This window comes from Salvelinus namaycush, chromosome 30 (genome assembly GCF_016432855.1).
Source record: "Salvelinus namaycush isolate Seneca chromosome 30, SaNama_1.0, whole genome shotgun sequence".
NCBI lineage: Eukaryota > Metazoa > Chordata > Actinopteri > Salmoniformes > Salmonidae > Salvelinus > Salvelinus namaycush.
The window spans coordinates 31,712,130-31,737,889 of NC_052336.1; the positions used below are offsets into that span (position 1 = coordinate 31,712,130).

A 25,760-nucleotide genomic window follows, 5' to 3' on the forward strand; every position below is an offset into this window, starting at 1 on the left:
CATTGTGTCATAAACAGAAGTGTAAAAAAATTAAATAATACTCCTGATGTTTATTTTGGTGAATTATGACATAATTATGTAGGGTATCTGCCGTCACAGTGAAGTGATCATTACTCCGCTTTATATCCTAGCACCTAATCTTACCCTAATTCCAATTGGCACATTCACGTCTTATCTCTCCACTGCTGCTGTGCATCATCCAGGTGGGTGTTACACATTGCAGGTGGATGAGGTCAGAGAGCTTTTACTGGAAATGTGAAGTGCTTAGACTTGATGAAAGTGCTAAATGGTGCTAAATGTAAGAGGCCAATATCATAGAAAAAAATGTAATGAAGGGTTAGTGGCTGATAGGATAATGTTATGACAATATTATACTCATGAAATTATGAATATTTTACTTCATTAAGGTAGTGTTACCCTTTAGGAAAAACTGGCATGACATTTCTCATGGTTATGACACATTTATGTAGTCTTGACAGGTGTCAACAGCTAGCAATTGCAAGTGACATTAACTGTTGTCATAACACTTGTTATAACTATTTCAGAAATGTTTATGTTATATTATGACTCTTATTACGTACAGTTCAAATAAAGTGTTACCGATTCAACCATCGTGCTGAGAGCTGTTTTTTTCTCCATTGTTCAGTGGAGAAAATGTAGACAAAATTGGCATTTACACAGCATGGAATGAAAACTGGGCATTTTAAAGAACCTCAATGCATTTAATGTGATAATGCCCACTAAGAAACCACTATTAGCATAATAAGTTCACATTTCTCCCCTGACACACTTTGTCAGTATTTTTTTGTTATCTTTCCTGCTTTCTACAATGTGTTACTGTACATACATGATCAAAGATGAGTGTCCATTTGTTTTGCAAATGCAACCTTGCAAAAATAAATTGAGGGTGATTTCTCAAAAACACACACATATACAATATACAGTAGATAACAAAACTGAACTACTTTTACATTTGAAGTTCAGTAAACACTGCATAGATGACTGTATCACGAATTTTAGATGGTATTGTATCATACAATGTCTCAATTCAATAAATAGTACATAAATATTTTAATTGAAACAACTATTTCTTCAATTATTTATTGTATATATTTTTTCATTATTATTTTATTTAACCTTGGGAGCCCATTGAGACCAGTGACTCATTTTCAATAGTGCCCTGAGGACAACAAATTCAACATGAACATTCCACAGAAAAAAAAAAAGAATACTGGTTACAATTACAAAAACTACAATTTCAACACCACAATGTTGTGAATACTGCCAGATGAAAGATGTGGCATGTCAGCTTGATTCCCACCTTATGGGGTGGGAAACAGTTACAGTACATCATTAAAAAAAACAGATAGCAGCAAATGTGGTCACGTTCAGACATTAAATATAAAAGTGTTATTTTATAAAACAAATATTAAAAGCATTGCAAATGACTACAACATAAATACAAATACATGATTGAATGAAAATGCAATAGGCAAAGTAAGGCTGAGCAAATCTGGCTGGTAACAAAATAAAAAAAGGGAATGGCTAATTTGGGCCCCTGTAACCACTGAGAAAAACATGCTGAAGCATTGTCCATGACTGAAAATATTTTTCAAGCAATGCCTCCAACAGCAAAACAACAATTTCTTGGGCCTTCAAGGCGTTCCACCCCAATACCATTTATCGAGGTTATTGAATGCCTTGTACTCTTTGTGCCTTCTGAGATAATCACAAGTGAGGCATGTGTGTTCGGCCCAGAAGTATGCCTTTTTCACCTTAAAGTGCCGTCGCCACTCAAAGTACCTGAGGTACATTTCCTCATTTTTGTCCAAGAGCAGGAGATAGTCAGCCAACTCTTTGGGAGAGGTGAAGTCATCCACATGGATAAAAGCATCCCCCTGGACAAAGTTCTCATAGTTCTGTCTTGGCGGGCCTAAAACCACAGGCACCGTCCCTACAGAGAGTGGGTTATACAGTTTCTCTGTGATGTAGTCTTTGTGAATTGAGTTCTCAAATGCCAAGTAGAATTTACAACTGGCAATGGTAGGAAAGTAGTCTTGATCCGCAATGTACTCCCCAAAGGCTTGTCCATAAGCGCGAACCTCAATGTGTTTGTATAGCTCGTTGTAGTACTTCACTCGCACATGATCCGGGTTCCAGTTGCTGACAATCCAGCAGATCAATTTGCTTTTGCTCGGAGGCACGAAATCCTCGTCCCCTTGGGCCGTCACGATCGACCCATAAGGCACTTCGATATCAGCATCCTGGCGATAGTTCAGAGTTAAATTGAACAGGTTTTCGATACCGGGCAGCTGAGAGGAGTGAGATGGTGACTCTAGGTTCATCCATATCCACTTCTGGAAGGAGGGACGCTGAAGGGGGGGCAGGTTGGAGAGATCAGTACAGATATCCCTGTGATGTATGACGACCCCATCTGACTTATTATATAGGTTCCGATCTGCTGTGATGAAACAGCCCTCAATGTTGAACAGAGAGCTGCAGACACCCAGGTCATAGGTCTGTCCAAAGGGCCAGAGCCAGACGAGTACAGTGGTCAGGTTTTTGTCACTCTTGGCGGAGAAGAGGTTTTTAACTCGGATTGTGGATGCTGTTGACTCTACAGGACCTGATAGCCAGCTAGTGGACGGTTTAAAGTACATCAAAAACAGAGTCACAAAACAGCCCAGTAGGAAGGTGCCAAGTAGAAGGGGTCGTAGAATTCTGTGGAAAGGTGCAGATGGCATACTCTGTCCTATAAAAGATACGTAAAAAACAACAACATTAAAATCAATGAATCTGTGAATTCCTTATTTAATCAGAATTACTCTTTCCAGTGAATAAGAGGAAGAGAGGAATGATGACAAAAGTTTGAGATTGTTTGTAAGTGTCTGTCCTTGCCTGATACAGTATGAGAGGGCCAACAACGTTAAATAATGGCTTTTACGTTCAATGAACTGTTTGGCAAACATTTTTGTTGTGGCTCGTGCAGTGTGAGAAGTGTGTTGAGGCGATTTGTGAACGAGCACACGAGATTAGCTCGCCCGGATTGCAGAGTAGGAGAGAGATTCAACTAGGGACCGATAGAATGGCTCCAAATGTGAATCTTCGCTGGGCAAGGTAAATCCAGTGTGCCTTTCGACAACCTGCAATAACCAATGGATATAAACAAACTATGGTGCAAAAGGTCTATGAAAGTCTGCTCTGCTGTGAACCGAGTATGGTGATGATTTATAATATCTTCTCAGATGATCGTGAGGAGCGGCGGTCTTACATACCTCAAGTCCAAACTTCTCTGTCAAAGTGGAGACCACGTCCACAAATACTACTAACTGCCCTCTTTCTTAACTTGCACTTTCTTAACTTGCAGTGTGGCTTGAATAAAGACAGCAAGACGTGGAAGCTTTTTAAAGTATAGTGCTTCCCACTGGGCAAAACTTGGTTGCATTAACGTTGTATCCACGCCATTTCATTACAAAAATGTAATCTGATGACGTTGAATCAACATGAGAAACTGATTGGATTTACAAAAAGTAATCAACGTAAGGGAATTTAGTCTTTTTCACCCAACTTTTAACCTAAATCCAATGACATGGTGAAATGTTTGGTTGATTTCACATTGAATTCACATTAGTTGACATCTCAACCAAAGGTTAATCAACATTAGACATTGAACTGACTACTGTGCCCAGTGGGTTGGGCTAGTTTGCGATTGGTAAAAAAGCATTGTCTCTCCCTGGCAGTCTTATAATTCTAATTTGCAGTGAGAAGTAGATATCTAAAAGGTAATGTAACATTGAATCTGCATTAAATCCTTTTACTATTAGTTCAAAAGTATCAAAGAACAAAATAACTATTCCACACCTGGTAGATTTGACTTTGTGCTGAAATCCAGGCAAGGAAAAAAGTCATGGAATTCTGAAGGGGCAGGCTCTACATTGGCTCAGTAGTAGTGTTTGAAGTAGTGTTTGAATGAGGTGTTGCTGCACACAGTTGGAATAAGGTCCTTAGTCATCTAGTGATTTTGGTCTGATGTTGAGTTCCCAGGTCATCTCATTGATGTATCCTTAAGAAAAAGAGAACAAGTGAGGTTACAATAGTTTGTTAAAAGGGAGTATCCGAAGGCACCCTAACTGTTTCAGTTTTAACCATGTTTTGAGGCTATACAGTGTTTGTTTACAATCACATTGTTTACAAACAGAGTAAAACAAGCTTATATTTTGGTTTCTGATGAGGTATGACAGTTGAACTAAGCTGATGAGGCATGTATACATTATATGTTCTTCAAGAATCAATGGGTAGATCATTAATTTATAAGTACAAAAATGGATGTATCAACTAAGTATCCTAGCTTTAAAGGGGCAATGTGTGTTGCTACAAATACAAGCGTGTTTTTGTAGCAATCGCAGATTGCCCATTTAAAGTGCAAATATTTAATTCCTACATCCATTTTTGGACTTATATATTATATATAATATATATTAATTGATTCATAAAGAATATATAACTTATATATGCCTCATCAGCTTAGTTCAACTGTCATTCCCCATCAGAACCTAAAATATAAGCTTGTTTACACCAATGTTTGAAAACAATGTAAATGTAAAAAAAACACTGTAAAGCCTCAAAACATGGTTAAAACTGAAACAGTTACAGTGCCTTCGGAAAATATTCAGACCCCTTGACTTTTTCCACATTTTGTTAGGTAACAGCCTTATTCTAAAATATATTACATTGTTTTTTTCCCTCGTCAATCTAAGCACAATACCCCATAATGACAAAGCAAAAACTGTTTTTACTCAGTACTTTGTTGAAGAACCTTTGGCAACGATTACAGCCTCGAGTCTTCTTCGCACAACTGTATTTGGGGAGATTCTCCCATTCTTCTCTGCAGATCCTCTCAAGCTCTGTCAGGTTGGATGGGTAGCGTTCCTGCACAGCTATTTTCAGGTCTCTCCAGAGATGTTCCATCGGGTTCAAGTCCGGGCTCTGGCTCGGCCCCTCAAGGACATTCAGAGACTTGTCCCGAAGCCACTCCTGTGTTGTCTTGGCTGTGTGCTTAGGGTTGTTGTCCTGTTGGAAGGTTAACCTTCGCCCCAGTAGGTCCTGAGTGCACAGGTCCTGAGTGCTCTGGAGCAGATTTTCATCAAGGAACTCTCTGAACTTTCCTCCATTCATCTTTGCCTCGATCCTGACTAGTCTCCCAGTTCCTGCCACTGAAAGACATCCCCACAGCATGATGCTGCCACCACCATGCTTCACCATAGGGATGGTGCCAGGTGTCCTCCAGACGTGACACTTGGCAGTTCAATCTTGGTTTCATCAGACCAGAGAATCATGTTTCTCATGGTCTGAGAGTCTTTAGGTGCCTTTTGGCAAACTCCAAGCGGGCTGTCATGTGCCTTTTACTAAGGAGTGGCTTCCGTCTGGCCACACTACCATAAAGGCCTGATTGGTGGAGTGCTGCAGAGATGGTTTTCCTTCTGGAAGGTTCTCCCATCTCCACAGAGGAACTCTAGAGCTCTGCCAGAGTAACCATCAGGTTCTTGGTCACCTCCCTGACCAAGGCCTTTCTACACCGATTGCTCAGTTTGGGCAGGCGGCCAGCTCTAGGAAGAGTCTTGATGGTTCCAAACTTCTTCCATTTAAGAATGATGAAGTCCTTCATTGCTGCAGACATTTTTTGGTACCCTTCCCCAGATCTGTGCCTTGACACAATCCTTTTCTCGGAGATCAACGGACAATTCCTTCCACCTCACGGCTTGGTTTTTGCTCTCACATGAACTGTCAACTGTGAGACCTTATATAGACAGGTGTGTGCCTTTCCAAATCATATACAACCAATTGAATTTACCACAGGTGGACTCCAATCAAGTTGTAGAAACATCTCAAGGATGATCAATGGAAACAGGAAGCACATGTGCTCAATTTCACATCTCACAGCAAAGAAGGGTCTGAATACTTATGTAAATAAGCTATTTCTGATTTTCATTTTTAATACATTTGCAAACATTTCTACATACCTGTTTTCACTTTGTCATTATAGGGTATTGTGTGTAGATTGCTGATTTTTTTTTTTATTCAAACCATTTTAGAATAAGGCTGTAACGTAACAAAATGTGGAACAAGTAAATGGGTTTTCATCAAAACAGAGGCGGGGTATCTGCTTTGCTAAGGATTCTAGCTTTAAAAAGACAATATCAACAAATCAGGGTAGACTTGCACCACTGGAATAACTTGGTGATACTACTTTACATGTTTGACTGGCCTGATACTGAACTTGATTCATCTCAGTGTTAACCTATCGAGTTAAAGCCTATACCTATACCGTAGGTATACGTTCTGGGAGCTAACACAATTCTTCAGGTCTTAGGCAAGAATGCTCATCACACATGCATACTGGTTGTTCAATTAAGCACCTACTCCTCCACTACACATTAATTGAATCACTGTCAGAAAAATACAGTATTCAAATATCCATGTGACATGTCACACACATCAATTGCATGCATATGAGAATGCTGCCATCTTAAGGCGGAGTGAACACATAATGTTCCAAGCTCTTGTAAATTGAACACACACCTGTGACCTGCATGTTACATAAGATAATAAATAAGCAAATCAAATAATATCTGTGTAGAATTAGACTACTCTTTTCATGTATTCCATATTTTCTTGAAACAGTTATAAAGAGATGATTCTAGATAAACCAGTAACTTTCCAATTTCCAGAGTCTTTCACAATTTTCTAGCGTATTGCCGTATGGCGGCACAATTTTTCTATACAGACAGGCATTTGTGACTGAGCAGTGGTTAAGAGAGCTATGTTCATCAGCCATTAATGGACTAGGGTAGACAAATGCACCTCATTTTAAAGGCTTACAGTATCAATGCATTTTCATGTACACCAAATCCTCTTACATGACAGGAATCCACTTTCTGTAAGTATTAGAGTGATACATTGTGCTTAAAAGGTTGAAATGTATTAAGTTGGATTTAAGGGGAAGCTATAGTATGCAAAATAGGACTGAATTCCAATGATAATGATGAAGGGTGAATGGAAGCAGACAACTAAACTGTGAGGGTGAGACATTTTAGAATAATAGTTCTTCATTCACAGGTGGCATAGTTAGGTTTCCATGGTGATCAAAACTAAAGTCAAAGAAATCAATTATATAGAGAAATTGCTAAGGCTCATTGCGCTTATTTTCATTTGGTAAATGTATAAGTTTATGCAGGGATCAAATTGTTTTTTCAAACTAGTATGACAACTGGGGGGGTGGGGGTGCAGTGGTCTTGTGTAGGCTATTGGCTTTATCTGAGGGCGGAATAAAACAGGTCCATTTGCAGATTGGCTATTATAATAATTTTCCTGCATTTCTCGTTTGGTTTGGCTACACTGGCGAAAGGTTGAAACGAGCAGTATCCATAGTAAGAATTAATTTTCAGCCGGTGCAACTGAAGGTCATTTAAAAACCAGTTGTAGCCTAAACACACTTGCAATGAGTGTCATTCCTCATTAAGCAGCATTGTCGTTGGTGTCTTTAAAATAAAATCTATTGGTAAAAAATGTAGCCTTATATTATTGTAGCCCTATTCCCTCTGGTTAACAAACGCCCTTTTACGCACCAACAGAGCTTCAAATCATGTGGGCCATATATAAGCATCTTTGAGAACACTGACAGGCGTGTAAACATAGGCTACTCCTTATCGTCATTCATAGGGGGCAAATCATCGAAGACAAATGCCTATAACGTCAATGACCTTAATACAAATGTGTATTTTTTTTTAATGCAAAAATGGTGACTTGAATGATGAGATATACGCATTTCCTTCAGATTCTTCTTGATGTTTTATTTATAATTAGTTAGCACATCTTGGCTTGCGAAACGAGGTACCACTGCTTTGACACGGTGCGGAGAAAAATCAATTTTACTCACCATCTCGACAAGCGTGTATTAAAATATGCATATCTTCCATTGCTTTTCCGGGTCGTTCCCTCATATATACAGTCCTACATGCCGAAAACGTTAAGGATGCAAATAAATATTTGCGCTGATGGCAATATTTGCAGGAATTGGCCAGGATTCATAGGAGGCGAAACCCATAACGTTTCCGCGAACTTGCAATGTAGGGAGGCTATATAAAATCCCCCTCCCATGCGACCTAACCGAGAAGGTTACCAGAATTCGAAAATGACTGTTATTCTCAATTCACTAAATTTGAGCAAATGCATCGTTTCGTTAAATATAAGGACGGCCATGTAAGGCATGTGATGCGATGTGGAATAATTCCTCACTGGCTGCCCATGCGCTACCTTCCTTGCCCCTATTTACCGACAATGCAGATATAGGCTGAAAGTGTATTCGTGAAACCGAATGTAGGTAGCCCAGCAGAGATTCTATCAGTGGGCATGCGTTCAAAAAATTGCATTATTGAATAAATGTAATGTGCATCATACGTTCCCCATCTTTCAATTGGGAATGCATGTGCAATATTGACGCTGCTCATACAATTATTTGTTCGCAGGTGACGTGGTTTTCCAAGTACATTATTAAAATGACATGTAGCCTACAACATAGGCATAACCTGTATGTAAACCCATACTCATTAAATTGACAAGATTCGTGATTAATTAAAGTTTACTTGATAGTCTATTTGAATAATCCCCTATCTAAATTGTTCAGAGATACAGTAGCCTACAATGCGCATTACAAGAGATAATGTTGAGGCTGCTTCGTAGGAGGTAACCCAGGTTGGTAATTTTAATATGACAATGTTTGCCCCTTTTGTTAACTGTCCTGTATTTAAAGAAATAAGGAAGGATAACCCTGAAATAACAAGAGTAGCCTAAATGTACAAAATGTTTATTTTAATTAAGGATGTATATATTCGTGCATTATGGTTTACAATTAACAGAAACTTAAGCTGCTTAGACATTGGTATGTACAGTGCCTTCAGAAAGTATTCACACCCCTTGATATTTACCACATTTTGTTGTTACAGCCTGAATTTAAAATGGATTATATAGATATGTTGTCTTCACTGGCCTACATAATGTCAAAGTGTAACTGTTTTTTTTACAAATTAATAAAAAATGAAAAGTTGAAATGTCTGGAGTGAATAAGTAAGTATTCAACCCCTTTGTTATGGCAAGCCTAGATAAGTTCAGGAGTAAAAATGTGCATAACAAATCACGTAATAAGTTGCATGGACTCACTCTGTGTGCAATAATAGTGTTCAACACAATTTTTGAATGACTACCTCATCTCTGTACCCCACACATACCATTATCTCTAAGGTCCCTCAGACAAGCAGTGAATTTCAAACACAGATTCAACCACAAAGATCAGGGAGGTTATACAATGCCTCTCAAAAGGCACCTATTGGTGGATGGGTAAGAAAAAGAAAAAAAAGCAGACAGTATATACAGTAGTGCAATGAAGTAGGAACTGTCACATTGTGGTGTTTTGTACAGACCCAGGTTAAGAATTTCCGAGACAAAAAGCATATTCAATTCAGACCCTCCTTTAAAAGTGCTTTTTAGCCCAGGAAGGGGTTTAAACCACCCAAATATAACAGTTATAGATTAAAGTACAAATCATTATAATCATATAAAGCAGGACAAAGACCACACAATTCAAGGCTGCCCTTTCATTAGTTCATCTGTAAAACCATGATAAATGTTACCATACAGGATAAAAAGTCAATATAGGTTTCTGTCACATGCACTATTTACATTTACATTTAAGTCATTTAGCAGACGCTCTTATCCAGAGCGACTTACAAGTACATACATTCATACTTTTTTTGTACTGGCCCCCCGTGGGAATCGAACCCACAACCCTGGCGTTGCAAGCGCCATGCTCTACCAACTGAGCCACACGGGGCCCTATTGTTGTCAAATTTCATAATCTATATTGTGTAAGACAATTTCTGGTCAGATTTAATGTTAGGCCCTTGCTTTTCGTATCATTCTAGCCGTCTCTTCCTTTCATTGCTAAATATTGCTGCCCATTTGCGAGTTACCTCTAAATAGACAACAGGCTTGTGTGGTAAGTAGTCTAGGTACACAGTCTGGCTTGTTTTTGGAATTGCCATCTCAATCTGGGTTCCCTCATGCCATTCATTGAATGATGTTATAGATATAATATCTGCACCAGCTTCTAGGGCTGCACTCAGGGCCATTTCATAGTACTTCCCGTTAATGCGGTTGCGTGTATTCTGGAAATTCCAAGGCCTAATACTGGTGTCAATATAACCTGGCCCCACACTCGGAATGAACAACAGGTTGTTGTCTTCACAGAAAGTTTTAATGGACTCCCAATTGCGCTGAGTGGAGCCATAGGAAAACCCATTGGTGGCGAAGTAAGTGTAGACTCCGTCGAAACCTGCCGTGACGATATCCCTCTTGTGTTTCTCTTCAACAAGAAGGGCTATGAAGATACCATCATAGGGAGTATCTCTAATGCTACTGCTTTTGGTGTGTTTAAGGAGTTTTGCCCACTGTTCTGAGTTGAGTAGATAGGAATCGTAGACGTAGAATAGAGGAAGAAACTTGCCAGTGTTTGTTCTATGCCTGTAGAATGCAGGGTGCTCACCATATCTTCAGATAGAATGACAGGATTACAAATTAAGTACCATTTTACAAACAGGGTCTACTTACAAAGATTAAGAAATAGACATGATCTGATTTGAGTTAGGCTGTTCGATCATATACAAATTCATAAAGCTGAGGTAATATTTGAAACATTGCCAATATAAGGTATTACTGAACAAATAAATGAGTTAAGCTGAGGTAAAAAACGTATGTTAAATAGTAATATAAGTGGAACTCTATTGATACTGACAAGACTAAAGGCCAATCAGAAATATAAAATAAGGAATGATGTAATACTTACTTCTCTATGATGTACTTGACATTGTTAAACATACTTGTTTCATCTCTTCCTGTGTATGGTTCAATGTGAAAAGCAACCTGTGTAGTAAACACAAATCAACAGTAATATGGGAAAAAAAGAGGCAATGGATGAACTGAAAAATTACTTTCTTTTTATGTTGTCAAAGAACACATGTACATTGGGGTCCAAAAGTATTCACGCCATTGATAAAGATGAGCAAAATGACTGTATTAAATAAATCATTCAAATACTGACCTATATTGTGTGCTAAAAAAATTGCTCAGAGAAAATTGATTTAGTTTAACAAGTAATCATTTATTTTCTCAAAAGGGTAGAGGTCTAAATGATTGACACCCATTTTCAATACCTCACCCAGCGAGGATAACGGCACTGAGCCTTTCTATAAAATATTTTAGGAGTTAGAAAACACATGGAGGGGGGGGGGGGGGGGGGGGAGTCTTAGACCATTCCTCACAGAATCCTTCCAGATCCTTGATGTCCTTTCTCTGCGCATATGGACTGCCCTCTTCAATTCAAACAACAGGTATTCAATGGGGTTCAAGTCCAGAGACAGAGATGGCCATTGCAAAGTGTTGATTTTGTGGGCAATGAACCATTTCTTTGATGTGTGCATGGGGTTGCTGGAAGATCCACTTGCGGCCAAGTTTCAGCCCCCTGGCAGAGGCAACCAGGTTTTTGACTAAAATATCCTGGTACTGGGTAAAGTTCATGATTCCTCTAACAAGTGCCCCAGAACCAGTAGAAGCAAAATAGCCCCATTTATTTTTATTTTGACGGGGAAGAGATATTGAGACCTGGGTCTCTTTTCCAAATGCACCCTATAAAATACATATTAAAAACAAAATATATATTAAAATATAAAAGCACAGTCATCCTAAGCACAAATACAACATCACAAATCACTCAGAAAAACAGTTACATTCCTACAGTTACATTCCACAAATAAAGCGCCAATCAATACTTTAAAATTGCCCAAACGGCACCAGAACATCAAGATGAAATGCATTTAGAATTTTGTTCCAGCAATACGGTGCATTAAAACTAAAAGTGTATTGAACTAGCTCGGTGGAGACCCTAGGAGCCAAGTGTTAACCAATCCTGTGAACAAGTTAGTCAACTTAGGTGATCCACCACCAAGCAAAATAGCCCCATAACATCAAAGATCCACCACCATATTTTAAAAGTAGGTATTGGGTTATTTTCTGCTCGTGCATTCTCATTTCGACATCGAAGAGTTGTGTTTTCTTGTCATCCAACAAATGTAAACACTTGGAGTCTGCTAAACTGCACTGGCATTTGCCACTTGGATTGGAAACGGTGCTGTGGTCAGATGACATGAAAATGGAGCACGTCCGACTCGCACACCAGTGGTGGGTTTGGCATCGAAATGAGAAACCATGAGCAGAAAATAACCCCATAGCTACTGTAAAATTCGGCCAGTGGATCTTTAATGTTATGGGGCTATTTTGCTTCCACTAGTCCTGTGGCTCTTGTTAAAGTCAACGGCATCATTGCAGCAACTTTTCCTGGACCCCATTATAAATAAACGTCACCCAGTATCAGGATATTGTCCACAAAAACCTGGTTGCTGAAACTGGCCACAGGTGGATCCTCCAGCAAGACAATGACCCCAAGCACACAAAGAAATGGTTAATTGGCCACAAAATCAACATTTTGTAATGGCCATCAGTCTCTGAACTTGAACCCCATTGTAAATCTGTGGTTTGAACTGAAGAGGGCAGTCCATAAGCGCCGAAAGATATCCAGGATCTGGAAGGATTCTGTATGGAGGAATGGCCTAAGGTCCCTCTCAATGTGTTCTCCAACTCATAAAACATTTTCTAAATAGGCTCAGTGCCATTATCCTCGCAGGGTGCGATATTGAAAGGTATTGAAAACAGGGGTGTCAATAATTATGACCCCTATTTCCTCTAATCGCTTTCCTTAAGCAATTGTATTAGTACTAAATATAATATCCCAATTTCTTTGAGCATAGAATATAGCTCAGTATTTTAATTATTTATTTTGTTCAGTCATTGTTGCTCATCTTTTTAAAGGTGCCAAGAACTTCAAACCCCACTATATATGAGCCATGCTTGCTCTTTTCATTGATTATCATACACACCTTTACATGATATGCATGTGCCACCTCCAGTATCAAAGGCACAATGTCATCTGTTGGCTCACCGTTTTCATCCTTCATGCCAGGTGGATACCAGGAAACAGCAAGAACACCTAGAAATGCACAGACTGAGTTATTCAACTGATGATGAATGACATGGCATACTTGGGTCTTGCCGTAGCAGAAAAATACTAAATTAAATGTATTACCAACGGCAAAGCCTTACCAATAGCTCCTGCTCGCAGTTGCTTCATGTGAGCTTCAATAACAGAGGGGTCCCTGGAACTATAAGCTCCTAAAGCAGGATAGAAGTTGGCCCCAATGTCATCTGGTGGGCTGTGTCTCCCTCTTGGGTATCCTGCTGCCACCTTTGAATCCCAGTGTGGCAGAAGAGGGTGGTCCCAGTGAATGTACTTTCCATCAAACTGTGTGTTGCCATACCATGTGTAGTAAAAGGCATGAATATTGTAGTTTGGAGCAGGGAATTGCCTGAGGGCAGCTTCTACGTTCTTGACCCTCTCAGAGTCTACGTCATTCATGTTGTTCAGTGCTTCAGGGACGACACTGTCAATATTACTAAGCATTTGAATGTCATTTTTTCCAGGTCCTTTGATATTAGGGAACAATTCCAGACCAAAGATGCTTCCAAATGGAGAATATTCTGGTGTAAAGGACTTTAAAACAACTGTTACTATGAATATGAGCAACACCAAACCAATAAATGTACAGCAAGATTTTCGTCTAAACCTTGCCATTCTTCAGTTAATGCTTGTTGTGATCCACTGTCCATTCTTGGGAGAACTGTTAACGTTAGAGGTTTTTGGGCTCATTGTTGTCAATGAAACTTGGCTGCTCCATGTTGGTTCATTCTACAAATTGAAATGCAGAAGAAAAAAAAACAGGTTGACTAATTATCCATTCATGATAGGGCAGGAATAGCCTACTGACAACTGAAATGCAAGTGACAGATTAGGGACAGTGTTCCCCCAAAAAGAGTGAGGATCATTTCTAAAATGAAGCAGTTTATATTTGACCAGCAGAAAATGAATGACGGCGGACAATGGTACGCTAACCCAATGTTAACTTTTATGCCTTTCCCTAACCCTTACTGAAACTATACCTGACTATAACTTTCATTAATTCTGACCCCTATACCCCTGTCTGCAGGTTAAATATCCACTTCCTTATTATTATTATCAGCTAGAGTGTCTACATTAGCAGGCCTATCATGCATTAATGCTACAATTAAATAAAACAACAAAACAGGTCCCCGCCACTTGTATTGGTGTACAGCTGAGGTATATTGCTAGGGAAATGTAAACGACATGTAATGGAGGTAAGGAATGTGACTTTCTTACACAATTGTCCATGTCATTTTTTATTACATAAATGTTGCTTTTCAGTTTTAGTGTGAGAAAGAATCAAGTCAAATTCAACCCCACTAAAATGTACCGACAGTGCACTCTAGATCCAAGGACTGACTGTCCAGGAGATCCAAAGGTTAACCATATTTCACTATATTTACATTTGAGTCATTTAGCAGACACTCTTATCCAGAGAGATAAGGATTACGTGCCTTTCTCAAGGGCACATGGACACTAGCAGAAGTTATTTCCCTGAGAGATTTACATGAGCAATTAGGATTAAATGCCTTGCTCAAGGGCACAGGCAGACTGCGCAACTGATCTGCTTGTGGATTTGAACCAGCGAACTTTCGGTTACTGGCCCAACGCTCTTAACCGCTAGGCTACCTGCCGACTCGTTTAATTACATTCGCGTTGCTTGTAAACAAGGAATAAATAAAATCGTATATTTTGGGTTCTGACGAAGACAGAAAGTTGTACTAAAATCGTGAGACATACTTGTATTCTTCAAGAAGCAATGGGTAGCCTAGATATCAAAAATTGAAAGAACATTGCACCTTCCCAATTCCCAGACACTACGTGCAATGTGCTAACAGTTTAATAGTTTCTTATTGTATGTCTAGTGATATGCCGGGAAGGCAATATTGCAATGTGAAAGTATTTTGTTATGATTATCGTTTAATAGTTACACTGTTACAACAACCAACATGTCAGTGCGCTATGCGGAAATGCTATATTGAAATTTTACTACCGTGTGTTTTAGAAGAGGCAGATTACTCCGTAAGAAACGCATTTGCCGTAAAGTCGAAATGAAGCTATATTCTTGCAAAATACGACGATTCAACAATCAAGGTTAACATTACCAGCATTAATTTTCTTGCTGTTGTTCTCTCCGGACATTGCTGCATTGAACTTTAGACTGAACAGGACAGCGGAAATCCGAATCCGAATGAGCTACTAGAGTATTATCTATTTTGTCCGAAGCACACTAAAATGTTGGTTTTACTGAGTTAGACATTAGGTCACAGGGTACCTACCCACGCTATACACAAGACAATCTACTTGTGAATTGACGCTATGCATTGTTCCTGTTCAAGATTTGTCATAGCCTATCATTAATGTGTTGGTGACATGTGACGGGTTTCACGTGCTGCGTAGGTAGACGGCGTATAGATCTACAAGTTATCTGACCTAATGCCAAAGCACTCTATGATCCATCTATGTTACTGAAGATTTGTGAGTGCGCTGCGCTCAAACGAACAAAATTGAGCAAGCAAATGAAAAACAGCAGTCAAGGGTGCATTCCCAAAGCATGTCGCCCTCAATCTTTCAAGAAGACGTATTGCATTAAACCAGCCAGCAAAATATTAGTTATATATCATGATTTTCTTGTGCATAGTGTATTTATGTAAATTGTTTGTTTGCTTCCACGAGCAAACGTTTTTCTCTGTGATGCCACTGATCAACCGTCCACATTACGTAAAAAGGACACCATCTTTGTGGCGTCATAAAGGAAAGACAATATTTTCGATCATCTCATAAGATCCTCCCATTTTGCCAGCTAAAGCCAGTGGTGAGTAAAATCATTGATACATTCTAATGTATTTATAACCCATGTATTTGGACTAGGGACAGATGTAACTAATTATTGAAATACCTAATTATCAAGAGTCAGATGCATTAATCCACCTAGCCCCAACTGTGAATCCGTTTCCATGCTGAATAGTTTTCACTTTGGTGCAATTTTCCCAACTCAGGATTAAAATTTCAACCGATCATAGAAAATGGCATATTATATGTTAGATTGACTTACTAGGCCTACAACAAACACATTCACCAACTCGTTCACTGAACCAAATCACTCTTTTAATTAGAACACATTTTCTTCTTTTAACAATGCAATACACATATGATTTCGTTGCCTTTTTGCTAAAATACATTTATGGCTGAATCCAACTATTGAATCAAAATTGTATAGTGTCTTCCATTGAGTAAAATGACGTTGAAATCCACTCATTTTCGGTTTTGAATGAAAGTTGGAAATATGTATTTTGCTGACATTGAAGTCACGTTTTCTGATCTATACTGAACAAAAATATAAACACAACAATTAAAATGATTTTAATGAGTTACAGTTCATATAAGGAAATCAGTCAATTGAAATTAATTAATTTGGCCCTAATCTATAGATTTCACATGACTGGGAATTGGTCACAGATACCTTTAAAAAAAAAAAAGTAGGGTCGTAGATCAGAAAACCAGTCATTATCTGGTGTGACCGCCATTTGTCTAATGCAGCGCAACACATCTCCTTCGCATAAAGCTGATCAGGCTGTTGATTGTGCCCTGTGGAATGTTGTCCCACTCTTCTTCAATGGCTGTGTGAAGTTGCTGGATAATGGCGGGAACTGGAAAACACTGTCGTACCAATCGGTCCAGAGCATCCCAAACATGCTCAATAGGTGATATATCTGGTGAGTATACAGGCATGAAATCCAGTGCCTTCAGAAAGTATTCATGGAAGAACTGGAACATTTTCTGCTTCCAGGAATTTTGTACAGATCCTTGCGACATGAGGCTGTGCATTATCATGCTGAAACATGATGAGATGGCGGCGGATTTATGGACCTCAGGATCTCGTCACGGTATCTATGTGCATTCAAATTGCCTTCGATAAAATGCAATTGTGTTCATTGTCCGTAGCTTATGCCTGCCCATATCATAACCCAACCACCAGCATGGGGCACTGTTCACAACGTTGACAAACCACTCGCCATACACATGGTCTACAGTTGTGAGACCGGTTGGATGTACTGCCAAATTCTCTAAAATGACGTTGGAGGTAACTTATGGTAGAGAAATTTACATTACATTCTCTGGCAACAACTTTGGTGGACATTCCTGCAGTCAGCATGCCAATTATATGCTCCCTCAAAACTTCAGACATCTGTGGCATTGTGTTGTGTGACAAAACTGCACATTTTAGAGTGGCCTTTTATTGTCCCCGGCACAAGGTGCACATGTGTAATGATCATGCTGTTTAATCAGCTTCTTGATATGCCGCACCTGTCAGGTGTTTAAAGTTTTTTTTTAAGTATCTTGGCAAAGGAGAAATGCTCACTAACAGATTTTAAATTTGAAAACAATTTTGTGTCTAAAATTTGAGAGAAATAAGCATTTTGTGCTTATGGAAAAATTCTGGGATCTTTTGTTTCAGCTCATGAAACCAAGACTTTAAATGTTGAATTTATATTTTTGTTCAGTATTTATAAAATCGACTCTTAGTTTATCAAAGACCTTTTCAAATCTGCTATGAATACCAGGCATGCCTTCTTAGATGATTCATGTTGTTCTATTCTAGGAGTTGTCGTATTTTGACAATGTATCGTCCATGTAAAAAACCTGTCCGATCAGAATGAACAATACATGGAAAACCCTTTTTTAATTCTGAGTGCTATACATTTCGCTGGTATTTTTGCATCACAACATTAAAGTGTGAGATGCCTCCAGTTTTTTTTAGATGGACTGGATCTTTATATTTGCCATAGGGGTCTTGTTTTAATAATAGTTAAATCAGATCTTCTTGCTGAGTACCTGAAACTACCATTTCAATAGGAGTAGTTAAAACAAACTAATAATGCAGAAAGGGAGGAGAGTAGGGTCAAAGAGGAAGAATCTGGAGGGAGAAGGATTTAGCAGAAGTGTGAGATTATAGGATAGAAGAGAAGAGAGTAGTGGGAGAGAGGGAACAAAGATTGCGACACCGCATGAACATGTGGGTAGGCTTGGAGGAGATGGAGACTGAAAAGGAAACAAAGCAGTGATCAGAGACCTGGAGGGGGGTTGCAGTGAGATTAGTAGGCCAACAGCATATATTAAAGATGAGATTAAGCGCATTGCCTGCCTTGTCGGAGGTGACTGGGAAAGAATGAGGTCAAAAGAGGAAAGGGGTGGATAAAAGGCAGACGTCGGGAGGTTGAAGTCACCCAGTACAATGACTGGTGAGCCATCATCAGCAAATTATCTTATCAATGTGTCAAGCTCATTGGGGAACTCTAAAGGGCACCTGGTGGGAGATAGATGACAACAATGTTAAGCTTGAGTGGACAAGTGACAGCATGGAATTAAAATGAGTAGATGGACAGGTGAGTGAGGGAGAAAAGAGAATCTCCACTTAGGAGAAATGAGTATGGTGACACTAGGGCAACGTGACACTAGGGCAACGGGCCTGCCTGCTCTGCTCTGAGAAGATGGGGGAGGAGCAGACGGGCCGAGAATGGAGAGGAGAAAAAAAACACAAGGATGTCAAAAGATAGCAGTGGCAGCTGTACAGATAACTCATCCAAAGGGTTTTAATTTCTCAAACACCGCAGAAAGCTAACACATTATGATGCTCCGTCACCTTATTAATTCAGCCACTGACTTAGATAACTAGCGAGTTAAACTTAGGAAATCTTTGTTTTTCACACAGGAAAAACAATTAAATGTATAACAAATATCTTGATGCGTTTTGTAAATGCAGATCTAAAATGCTTCTAGTTGGAATTTCTGCTCCGCATCAGACTCATTTTGTCCTTCAGTTACACTTCCCCAAGTGGATGAGAATTCACGAACGGGCATTCTATCAGCCGACAGCGCTCTGACTAATGTGTAGTTACTTTTCTCCAAAACGTTTCTCATGTAGTCAGCCTACATTTCTCTAGTAAATTCAAGATTAACTTTAAATAAAACATTAGGTAATGTAGCTGGCTACATTCATTCTATGATAAACATTAGAAATGTGATGCCCATGCATAGTTTTGGCAAAAAAAGCTTTTTCACTTGTGTGGTTGCCAGGCAAATAGCGTTGCACTTCAGTTGTCATCTGATGAACATTTAACAATTTTCTAGAGAATGTGTTGCACTAATGTATTTTCTGTGAAGTGAAAATATAGTTGCATGTCCCTAATCACTCTATTGAAGCAAAACAACTGTTGATATACTCTCTCAATATAAAATGCAACCCCTGTCAATACACAGCACAACTCACCTGCTCCCACTTTCTTCCGTTGTGATATTTACAAAAAAACACGTGACTGGCTCAACTGTTCTGGGGATCTACGGGAAGCTTCATAATGTAAAATAATGTGACAGGTAACACATTCCAGATTTTCAGATTTTCCTCGAGACGTTAAATGGATTTCCCAAGTAGCATTGATCCAAAACCCTCACTCCGTCTAAACATGATTGTAGTGGTTTCCTATTTTCTACCACAGCTTTCCTACTTTTGTTTCCCTTTTTCTTTGCTACTGTAATCCACTCATTCTCACTTTCTGTACTATTAGCTTCACCTGACTCACTTGCAATTTCAAACTAAACCTCAGATTCTGCCACCTTCTCCCATCAGCCACCACTACTTAATAAACTCATAAATAAACGTCCTCTCACTGTCACTGCGTTTATTTTCAGCAAACTTAACAAGATTCAACAACTGAGACATAAACAAGTTCCACAAGACATGTGACTAACAGAAATGGAATAATGTGTCCCTGAACAAAGGGGGGGGTCAAAATCAAAAGTAACAGTCAGTATCTGGTATGGCCACCAGCTGCAATAAGTACTGCAGTGCATCTCCTCCTTATGGACTGCACCAGATTTGCCCGTTCTTGCTGTGAGATGTTACCCCACTCTTCCACCAAGGCACTTTCAAGTTCCCGGACATTTCTAGGGGGGAATGGCCCTAGCCTTCACCCTTCGATCCAACAGGCCCCACACGTGCTCAATGGGATTGAGATCCGGGCTCTTCGCTGGCCATGGCAGAACACTGACATTCCTGTCTTGCAGGAAATCACGCACAGAACGAGCAGCATGGCTGGTTGCATTGTCATGCTTGAGCATCATGTCAGGATGAGCCTGCAGGAAGGGTACCACATGAGGGAGGAGGATGTCTTCCCTGTAACGCACAGCGTTGAGATTGCCTGCAATGACAACAAGCTCAGTCCGATGATGCTGTGACACACCACCCCAGACCATGATGGACCCTCCAAATCGATCCTGCTCCAGAGTACAGGCCTCGGTGTAACGCTCATTCTTTCGACGATTAACCTGAATACGACCATCACCCCTGGTGAGACAAAACCACGACTCACGTCAGTGAAGAGCACTTTTTGCCAGTCCTGTCTGGTCCAGCGACGGTGGGTTTGTGCCCATAGGCAATGTTGTTGCCGGTGATGTCTGGTGAGGACCTGCCTTTCAACAGGCCTACAAGCCCTCAGTCCAGACTCTCTCACCCTTTGCGGACAGTCTGAGCACTGATGGAGGGATTGTGCGTTCCTGGTGTAACTCGGGCAGTAGTTGTTGCCAACCTGTACTTGGCCCGCAGGTGTGATGTTCGGATGTACCGATCCTGTGCAGGTGTTGTTACATGTGGTCTGCCACTGCGAGAACGATCAGCTGTCAGTCCTGTCTCCCTGTAGTGCTGTCTTAAGCATCTCACAGTATGGACATTGCAATTTATTGCCCTGGCACATCTGCAGTCCTCATGCCTCCTTGCAGCATGCCTCACGCAGATGAGCGGGGACCCTGGGCATCTTTCTTTTGGTGTTTTTCAGAGTCAGTAGAAAGGCCTCTTTAGTGTCCTAAGTTTTTATAACTGTGACCTTAATTGCCTACCGTCTGTAAGCGGTTAGTGTCTTAACGACCGTTCCACAGGTGCATGTTCATTAATTGTTTATGGTTCACTGAACAAGCATGGGAAACGGTGTTTAAACCCTTTACAATGAAGATCTGTGAAGTTATTTGGATTTTTAAGGATTTTTCTTTGAAAGACAGGGTCCTGAAAAATGGTTGTTTCTTTTTTTTGCTGAGTTTAGTTACAAATATATAGTTGTATATTTTTTTTGTTGTTCAAATAAATAGTAAATGTATTGAAAAACCATTCCTTGGCTATTTCCAAATACCCCAGTAATCCGCCCAAGCCTAGAAATGAGTAGCCCTGTGCCACCACCGTGACAACCAGAATATTTTGGACGGTGAGAGAACACGTGGTCAGATGGAGAGAGCATCTGGAGTAGCAGTGTTCTCTGGGTAAACCATGTCTCCCATCGGGACGAAAAGGTCTAAATCAAATACAAATGTAGTTGTCACATGCGCCGAATACAACAGACCTTACCGTGAAGTGCTTACTAACTAGCCCTTATACAACAATGCAGTTCAAGAAAGAGTTAAGAAAGTATTTGCTAAATAAACTAAATTAAAAGATCAAAAGTAACACAATAAGATTACATAACAATAAACCGCGTCAATGTGCAGGGGTACAGGTTAGTCGGGTTAATTTGTACATGTAGGTAGGGGTAAAGTGACTATGCATAGACAATAAACAGTGAGTAGCAGCAATGTACAAACAAAGGGGGGGTCAATGTAAATAGTCCGGGTGGCCATTGATTAAATGTTCAGGAGTCTTATGGCTTGGGGGTAGAAGCTGTTAAGGAGACTTTTGAACCTAGAGTTGGCGCAACGGTACTGCTTGCCGTGCGGTAGCAGAGAGAACAGTCTATGACTTGGGTGACTGGAGTCTTTGACAATTTTTTGGGGCCTTCCTCTGACACAGCCTAGTATATAGGTCCTGGATGGCAGGAAGCTTGGGCTCTCGAGTGGCGCAGTGGTATAAGGCACAGCATCTCAGTGCAAGAGGCGTCACTACAGTCCCTGGTTTGAATCCAGGCTGCATCACATCCAGCCGTGATTGGGAGTCCCATAGGGCGGCGCCCAATTGGCCCAGCGTCGTCTGGGTTTGACCAGGGTAGGCCGTCATTGTAAATAAGAATTTGTTCTTAACTGACTTGCCTAGTTAAATAAAAAATATTTGTATTTATTTATTTATAATAAAAAAGTCAATGAACAGCATTCTCACATAGGTGTTCCTTCTATCCAGATGGGAAATGGCAGCGTGGAGTGTTTGAGATTGCGTCTGTGGATCTGTTGGTGCGGTATGCGAATTGGAGTGGGTCTAGGCTTTCCGGGATGATGGTGTTGATGTGAGCCAGGGCTACTCTAGGGACTGAAAGGCAGCAAAGGCTGAGATGAACTTTGTGTTCTTGACCGCAGATTGGCAGGGTCTGCTAAATTAGAAGGTTTGCAGTCAAGGGGTAGGGAGCATCTTTAAAACCTACACGGAGAGGAGTGAAATGGTAAAAAAATGAAAATATCTAGGTAAGACACTTAAGTGAGAGAGTAGTGTGGAGCCTTCCTCTCTTTCCTTCCCCGAATAATCAGCAGAACCGTCTTAGTTTTGGCAAGGAAACGACTGGTGACACATCCGCCGCTGAAAAACAGGTGATACTGAGGTACTTACAATAATTGCTAATTGCTTAGCAGAGGTGAAGAGAGCACACCTCCCAGTACTAATTGCTGATTGCCTAGAAGAAGAGAAACCACTCCTTCTACAATACAGCCACTGATTACCAAAACAACAACGATCACAATTGCCCTGCCCCGTAATCCTAGTTGATGTGTCAATAATCAGCTGCAAGTTATGAGAAGTCAGCAGTTCACACATCAAGTAGGCTACTGGGAAGATGGCAATTAAAGTAGATGACCCTAGATAGCAAAAGACAGTACTAGACAAGACAAAAATTATACTGGAGATAACAGGAGTCCTCTACTATAGATTGAAGCAGGTAAATCTTTTTGCACGTTACTTGTGGAATAATCTCAAACTTTCTAAAATTCGATGAATTGGTGCCTCTAGGGCTATTCAGACTGCTGATTTGAGAATCTTTTTATGTTAATTAGTGTGTATTGACATTTATTTTGGGGGGAATTACAGGGCTCATCTGTAAAAGAGACCTTGGCCTCAGCATGACTCCCTGTTTAAAATAAAGTTAAAATAAGTGTACGACTTACAACTTAGTTTTAGTTATAGGGCTAACAACCTAAGTTCTTTATAAGCTTGACTAAAACTACCACCCAGTGACCTGCACAGTATCTGTGTTAAGATGCTAAAAAGTGATTTGTATCTAGTATTTTTTTTATTCCATGTGCTGTGTTAACAGGGGCAATGGAGGTCAGGGTGCGGAGAAAGTCACTGCCTGCCACGCTGAAGAGCGGATTGGCCAAAAGAAGTTGCTCTGTTCGTGAGATCGAAAAGGGTCCCCAAGTGTCGGAAAGTTTTGAAAACTTTGTGTTTGGTGGAGTGGACAATGGGCAGGTGGGTCGGAAAATAAAGCACGGGATAAAAAAGAGACAACCCACTGGGCACAAATATCCGTTCAATCAGTTTTCCATGTTGATTTTCCGTCACCACATTGATTATTGTTTGTTGAAACTATGTGGGAAAAACATTGATTCAACCAGTTTTTGCCCAGTGGGAAGGTTGTCTGGCGATCACTGATATTTCCGCCACTCCTCAGAATACTGATCTTATGTTTAATTATTTAATCGATAATAATGTAGCGTATTCCTCTCCACAGCGCTGCCCTGAGGGGCTGAAGACCTGTGACCTGCTGCGCTGGCTATTGGACAGTGGTCTGGGCCGATGGCTAAGGAGCAGCACCCTTGTCAGCTGGCTCCAGACTAGTGAACTGGGGCTGTGGTTAGGCTCACACTGCCCAGCCCTCACCAACCTCCTGCTACTCAAGGTGACACTGTGGCTCATCCTGGTGTGGATTCTCGCTGACCTCCATCTGGGGTTGCCATGTTTCCTCCTTGCCATCACCTACTGGCTGTACGACGGGCCGCTACGGAAAGCTGTTAATAGGGCCAGGAGCCAATTCCAGGGCACGGGCTGTCCCTGAGAATGCCACTGGCACAGTGCAACGGAGGAGTGAGACACCACGTTAGGCTAGACAGGGGAACATAGGTAGAGGACTTCCAATCATTGAACTTCAGAACAGTGTGTGCCAATAGCCTGGCAGAAATTAAAAGTGCCACTGCTTGAACGTGTGTACCAAGGAATATGCTTCTCAATATCCACACTCAGCTGTGAATTTCAACATTTTAACAGACTGGGATTTGTTTTGCAAGAGAGGAAGCAGCTACAACAACTAAAACTAGAAAATGTAAGCTTTCTTAAGAAAATGTCTGTGCTTGCTTTAGCTTTAAATTGTCTTAGATCTATAGTTAGATGTTTAGGTAGTATAATTGGCCTGATCTACAATGTAGTTGTAGAGTCACGATTAAGTCTAGTTAGTCTAGATCTATTAGACTCTATTTAGAGGTCAACTTGCATTCAAATAGTCCTTTGAGGCAGTTCCTAATGCCTTTGGTGACCTGGAATTCTTTTGACTGGGTGACAAATTTGTTGAAAGATGCTCTCAGTCTATCAGAGTATCCTTTGTCAAAGCGTTTTTGATGATAGTCTGCATAACTCTGCCTAGAGATAACGATTTTTTTGTTCAAATAATTCCGGGGGATTTTCTGAAACGCTTGCTTAAAGACCTCCGCCAGCAATTGTTGAACTTTTACCGTTGATATTTTTTGTTGTTGTTGACACAACTGCAAACGTCGAGGAGTGATTTGGGACCAGCCTCATGTTCCCCTCAGCCCCATGAACACATTTCTATCTTCTAAACCAGAGGTTGGCAACCCAAAGTAATTTTTCAACTTCCGGCCACATATGATTCAATAAAAAGATCAAAATAAACCTTTATGGAACAGTGAGAACTGTGAAATGACACACACAGGCACAGACACACATAAGACACGCACTATACAAACACAGATTTTGTATTGTAGCTATGTGATATTAGAGTAGTAGCCTGTTGGAACACACTAAATGTGTTGTGTAATGTCAAGTCATATTTTTTATTGTTAATGACTGCCTTAATGTTGCTGGACACCAAGAAGAGTAGCTGCTGCCTTGTCAGCAGCTAATGGGGATCGTTAATAAATACAAATACTTTACTGGGTCTTACGTCATATAATTTTACATATTTGAGACAATAATTTTTAAAAAAATGACCTGACCAGATGCTGATTTTATATATACACTACCAGTCAAAAAATTGGACACACCTACTCGTTCAAGGGTTTTTCTTAATTATACTATTTTCTACATTTTTTGAATAATAGTGAAGACATCAAAACAATGAAATAACACATATGGAATCATGAGGTAACCAAAAACGTGTTAAACAAATCAAAATACATTTTATATGTGAGATTCTTCAAAGTAGCCACCCTTTGCCTTGATGACAGCTTTGCACACTCTTGGCATTCTGTCAACCAGATGCGTGAGGTAGTCACCTGGAATGCATTTCAATTAACAGGTGTGCCTTGTTAAAAGTGAATGTGGAATTTCTTTCCTTATGGGATATTGACAAAAATTCAAGATCGTAAGTGATTTAACATAATTCAGTAGGTACAATGTACCCTTACA

At 40.1% G+C, this 25,760-nt stretch overlaps 2 protein-coding genes and 1 non-coding gene across 5 annotated transcripts; all 3 read right to left on the reverse strand.

Annotated features, from left to right (window-relative positions):
• Positions 1 to 573: 573 nt before the first annotated feature.
• Positions 574 to 4,057, reverse strand: fut9a (fucosyltransferase 9a). Its single transcript, XM_038969625.1, has 2 exons — positions 3,862 to 4,057; positions 574 to 2,752 (listed from the first exon to the last, which is right to left on the reverse strand). The coding sequence occupies exon 2, from the start codon at positions 2,742 to 2,744 to the stop codon at positions 1,656 to 1,658; it is 1,089 nt and encodes a 362-aa protein (XP_038825553.1). The 5' UTR covers positions 2,745 to 2,752; positions 3,862 to 4,057; the 3' UTR covers positions 574 to 1,655.
• Positions 4,058 to 9,252: 5,195 nt separating this feature from the next.
• manea (mannosidase, endo-alpha) lies at positions 9,253 to 15,559 on the reverse strand. 3 transcript variants are annotated; one of them, XM_038969180.1, is made up of 5 exons: positions 15,442 to 15,559; positions 13,267 to 13,909; positions 13,044 to 13,153; positions 10,898 to 10,974; positions 9,253 to 10,602 (listed from the first exon to the last, which is right to left on the reverse strand). In XM_038969180.1, the coding sequence occupies exons 2-5, from the start codon at positions 13,793 to 13,795 to the stop codon at positions 9,969 to 9,971; spliced, it is 1,350 nt and encodes a 449-aa protein (XP_038825108.1). In that variant the 5' UTR covers positions 13,796 to 13,909; positions 15,442 to 15,559; the 3' UTR covers positions 9,253 to 9,968. The 3 variants fall into 3 exon arrangements, with proteins under 3 accessions (XP_038825108.1, XP_038825107.1, XP_038825109.1); XM_038969179.1 differs by lacking the exon at positions 15,442 to 15,559 and adding an exon at positions 15,268 to 15,435; XM_038969181.1 differs by lacking the exon at positions 15,442 to 15,559 and adding an exon at positions 15,156 to 15,269.
• Positions 9,813 to 9,888, reverse strand: trnaa-ugc. The gene has a single exon. It is a non-coding gene; the product is annotated as a tRNA-Ala (tRNA).
• Positions 15,560 to 25,760: the final 10,201 nt, after the last annotated feature.

What these genes read in the sequence shown, in the direction of transcription:
- fut9a (XM_038969625.1), bottom strand. Translation starts at nt 2,744, where the DNA reads ATGCCATCTGCACCTTTCCACAGAATTCTACGACCCCTTCTACTTGGC.
- manea (XM_038969180.1), bottom strand. Translation starts at nt 13,795, where the DNA reads ATGGCAAGGTTTAGACGAAAATCTTGCTGTACATTTATTGGTTTGGTG. An exon ending in ACTGCGAGCAGGAGCTATTG is followed by an intron (nt 13,154 to 13,266) that starts GTAAGGCTTTGC and finishes GTGCATTTCTAG; the next exon opens with GTGTTCTTGCTGTTTCCTGG. An exon ending in CACATGCATATCATGTAAAG is followed by an intron (nt 10,975 to 13,043) that starts GTGTGTATGATA and finishes TTTACTACACAG; the next exon opens with GTTGCTTTTCACATTGAACC.